Source organism: Bos grunniens, chromosome 14 (genome assembly GCF_055505025.1).
Source record: "Bos grunniens cultivar Pamir isolate PY7600 chromosome 14, Bosgru_T2T1.0, whole genome shotgun sequence".
Classification (NCBI taxonomy): domain Eukaryota; kingdom Metazoa; phylum Chordata; class Mammalia; order Artiodactyla; family Bovidae; genus Bos; species Bos grunniens.
This window is the reverse complement of record NC_141178.1, coordinates 68,477,915-68,482,207: the sequence shown is the minus strand read 5'-3', so window position 1 is coordinate 68,482,207 and position 4,293 is coordinate 68,477,915. Positions and strand designations below refer to the sequence as shown.

Below are 4,293 nucleotides of genomic sequence, written 5' to 3'. Positions count from 1 at the left end.
AAAATCTACTTTGTACTAACTTAGAAGGACATTAGTAACAGCCTAGGTCTTGGAATTAAGTTCCTAGCTAAGTCTTTCTGCTTTGTTTCCTTTCTGAGATTTTTTTTTTCCCTACCTGAAAGTTTCATAGGACTTATTCTGGAAATATCTCTAAACAGAAATACTTCTCCAGTTGTCCTAGTAAAAATTATTTTGTGACCTTTGGCAAGAAATTGATTCTAGGGAAGAAAAGAAAGAAGCAAAAGTCTGTTTGCTTTCTAGTGGCTTGACTGTTCCTCCCTCTCCAAGGTACTCTGGGGATGAAGAGGCAGAACAAACACCAAACTCTTCTCTCTACACTGGCAGGTGGCCATTGCTTTCCAACTTCATTTTAAAGCTCACAGCTCCGAAAAACATGACCGGAGTAAGCAGCGCGGACTCCACTACAGGTCTTACTCTAAGAAGGTAAGTAAGGTCCCCATTACTTAGGCACACACAAGCGCGCGAAGACTTCCAGCCCACTCAAGCCTTTCGGTTATTTACCAGCGGGATTTAAACCCGCTCCGGCGCGGGGGCGTGGCCTGGGCGGAGCCCCGCGGCCTGGGTGGGCGGGGCGGAGGCGGGGATGCCGGAGGCTCAGCGCCGTGCGAGAAAGACCCGAGCTCTGGGAGCGAGCGCCTGTCTCTTTAAATGCTAGGGGCTGCGCTCCCGCCCTGGGAGCCCGGAGCCGGATCTACAATCCCGTCCCTCCCGCTCCGGCGCTTGTTGCTCGCCCGGCCCGAGCGGGAGCTGCCGCCGCCGGGCACCGAGGCTGCTTCCTTCTCCTTCTTCTAGAGAACCCCACCTCCTCCCCCCCCTTCCCCCCCCCCGCGAGATCCGGTTGAGGGGGTGAAGCAGCCCCAGCAGGAGGGAAGGGGTGCGGCGTGAAAGGCGCCGCTCCCCGCCTTCGAGTCTTGAGGCGCTACGTAGCCGCGGGGGGCAAGACATGCTCTGCTCCCTCCCGCCCAGCCTCGCAGTCGCCGGCGCCGGGAGAGGAGAGACTGCGGAGCCCACACCTGCAAACTCGCCCTAGAAGTCTCAGGGTGCGGCGGGGTAGGGGGCGGGGGGCTCCCAATTCCCCACGGCCTCCACTTCTAGGCGGGTGAGTTTGCGCAAGTAACCCGAGCCTGAGGGCGGGTGCGCGGGGGAGGGGCGGGCAAGACGGTAGCAGGAAGCGCCGCAGGTGAGCCAGGTTGGGCGGCTCACCTGTCCGGGCTGCGCTGCGGGATCCTCGCCGGTTTCCTTAGCGATGGGGGTGGGGCGGGGACGTCTCTGGAACCGACTTAGGACCCTGAGATGAAGGTGGGGAGGAGGGGGGGAGGATAGGAAAGGGGATTTGGAGTAAAGTTTCTTTGCCCCCTTCCTGCTTGACATTGGCAGGCAGGGCCCTGGCGGAAACAGTAGGAGTCGCTGATGCAATGGGCTTCTGCCCGGGCGAGGTCAAGGGCTGGGGGCAGGGGCGAGCTGGAGTTGCCCGGCCTCCTGTGACCGTGGCCCTGGAGGCAGAAAAGTGAGAGAGAAAGCTCGCTGCATCTGACATTTCCTCGTAAAACGACTCCAGGTGCCCGGCCCCCAATTTTTCTTTCTTCTCTTTAAGAACAGATCGCCCACATCACGGGGGAGCGCCTCCTACACGGCTTCCTTGCCTTCCTCTCCCAACAGGTGGTCTCAACCCCTGTCCGGGGACCGGTGCCAATGACCCTAGTGGTGGTTTCGCTTTCTCCTCTGCCGGCGGCGTGAACGTGTGCCCGCAGCGTGATGGGCAACCAGGTGGAGAAACTGACCCACCTAAGTTACAAGGAAGTGCCCACGGCCGACCCGACGGGCGTGGATCGGGACGATGGGCCCCGCATTGGGGTCTCCTACATCTTCTCCAATGACGACGAGGACATGGAGCCGCAGCAGCCGCCCCAGGGGCCGGACGGCGGGGGCGGGGGTTTGCCGGACGGCGGGGATGGGCCGTCGCTGCCCCCGCCGCAGCCCTATGACCCGCGGCTGCACGAGGTGGAGTGCTCCGTGTTCTACCGCGATGAATGCATCTACCAGAAAAGCTTCTCGCCGGGTTCTGCGGCCCTGAGCACCTACACGCCCGAGAACCTGCTCAACAAGTGCAGGCCTGGCGATCTGGTGGAGTTCGTGTCGCAGGCGCAGTACCCACACTGGGCAGTCTACGTGGGCAACTTCCAGGTAGTGCATTTGCACCGACTAGAGGTGAGCAACAGCTTCCTGACGGACGCGAGCCAGGGTCGGCGCGGCCGCGTGGTGAACGATTTGTACCGCTACAAACCGCTGAGCCCCAGCGCTGTGGTGCGCAACGCGCTAGCGCACGTGGGCGCCAAGGAACGCGAGCTGAGCTGGCGCAACTCGGAGAGCTTCGCCGCCTGGTGCCGCTACGGCAAGCGCGAGTTCAAAATCGGCGGCGAGCTGCGCATCGGCAAGCAGCCCTATCGGCTGCAAATCCAGCTCTCTGCGCAGCGCAGCCATACGCTCGAGTTCCAGAGCCTGGAGGACCTGATCATGGAGAAGCGGCGCAACGACCAGATCGGGCGCACAGCGGTCCTGCAGGAGCTGGCCACGCACCTGCACCCCGTCGAGCCGGACGAGGGCGACAGCGACGCTACGCGGACTACGCCGCCTCCCGGGCGCCTCCCCGCGCCCGGCCGGGAGGAGGAGGAGAATCGAGAAACGGTGGTGCACTGACGGGGGAGCTGAGGAGCTGTTTGCAGCAGCCGCCGCCCGTGCCCGCTCCCTCCTCTCACTCCCTCCTCCACCACCTTCTGGGCCCCATCTGGGCTCCTGGGCCATTTGGAAAAAGAAGAGTTGGCGCAAAGCGCAGCCAGCTGTGGCTTGAGTTTGTTATCTTGGACGGAGGGGGAAGAGGGAGCAGGTAGGAGCATTTTGGCCGGGGCCGCTTCTCGGCCTTTTGCCCACTGGCTCAATCCGCCTTCATTTCCCGAGGTGAGGCAAACTGTGGACTTGCCAGACACTTGAATCCCTGCTGGACTTGGGTCCAAAAATCAGCTCTTCTGAATTTAGGTATGGAGACAACCTCGGAATGCCAATGCCTGCCGCTGCCTTCTGCCCGCTTCCCCTCCTACCCTGAGTTTGGAGGATGCCCTGTATAGTAAGGCCAGAGCAGGTTTGTGGTGTGCTTCCACCCCGCCACTCCCCGAGGAGCAATGTGAGGGATCCGGGAAGCTGAGGTGATTTATTTATTTTATGGTTTTCCTGGAGTGCAAGGCTGGTGAAACCTGGACCAGGTCTGGGATCAGCAGACTGAAACCAAACAACCCCCTGTGAAGTATAACAAATAGTTGAGTAAACTTGGGCTGCAAAACAAAGACTTGGCTACTTCAGCCCGCCACATCCCCCAGCGATTTGTCTTTTGGAGCTGGCTTCAGGATGAATCTCCTGAGCGGCCCACCGGTTCCCAGGTTTCAAGTAAATCGTTGTCACAGGCCAGCTAAGGGAAGGATTCTATTCTGGTTCTGTTTTGCCGCCTTTGTTTATAGCCTGCTATTGTAGGCACTTAAGAGCCGCTGTCATCAAAGGAGGGAAAAGCTCTTTGTGTCTCTGATCTAATTAAACCTGCGTGGCCATGTTCATCCTCAGGTCAATTTCCTGTCAATCCCCGCGCCGACCCCCTTCTGGTATAGTGAAGGTAACTTGTTTCCTTAATTTAAGGCTTTGGTGGTGGCCCTGTGAATTTTGTTTACCGTTTATCTTTTGTCTCACCCCCTTCACTCCTGTTTTGCCTGAGGTCAAATTTTTGGCTTGAGGCATATTTCAATGATAAGGTATTGCTAGCCACACTTGATACAATATGTAAGTGAAAGTCGCTCAGTCATGTTACTGAGCTCAGTTGCTCAGTCACTTTGTGACCCCGTGGGCTATACAGTTATTTTGTGACTCAGTTTTTACTGTTATCGTAGGGTCATATTTGAATGATCCATATTTAAGTGATACAGCCATGGCCATCCTCAGGCATCCTGCCTGGAGATCTTTAAATCAAGGCAGCAAAACTTGAAGGATTTCCTTGTACTCTTACATTTTTTTTCAAACTTAGGAAGTCGAGACCCTAAGTTTTAAAAGCCTAGACCTTCATAGCACCACAACATGAATTCATTTAATTACAAGGGCGTAGGCTATGTTGCCTGTTTTCACAGGAATCCCCAGACATGTCCTATCACTTTGACTGTTAAAGATGAACCACACTGAGCTCTGGTCCAGGACTTGGGAGAAACATCCGTCTCCTGTTGAAAATGTTAATCCGGT

General features: G+C 57.1%; 1 protein-coding gene across 3 annotated transcripts; it reads left to right on the top strand.

Moving 5' to 3' along the window:
* Positions 1 to 694: 694 nt before the first annotated feature.
* Positions 695 to 3,629, top strand: LRATD2 (LRAT domain containing 2). Of its 3 annotated transcripts, none has more exons than XM_086337232.1 (2): positions 695 to 1,120; positions 1,681 to 3,629. In XM_086337232.1, exon 2 carries the CDS (start codon positions 1,777 to 1,779, stop codon positions 2,716 to 2,718), a length of 942 nt encoding a protein of 313 aa, XP_086193358.1. In that variant the 5' UTR covers positions 695 to 1,120; positions 1,681 to 1,776; the 3' UTR covers positions 2,719 to 3,629. The 3 variants fall into 3 exon arrangements, with proteins under 3 accessions (XP_086193358.1, XP_086193356.1, XP_086193357.1); XM_086337230.1 differs by having other exon boundaries at positions 745 to 1,120; positions 1,621 to 3,629; XM_086337231.1 differs by having other exon boundaries at positions 866 to 1,120; positions 1,616 to 3,629.
* The last annotated feature ends 664 nt before the right edge of the window (positions 3,630 to 4,293 follow it).

Coding starts and splice junctions, on each gene's coding strand:
- LRATD2 (XM_086337232.1), top strand. CDS start 1,777: ATGGGCAACCAGGTGGAGAAACTGACCCACCTAAGTTACAAGGAAGTG.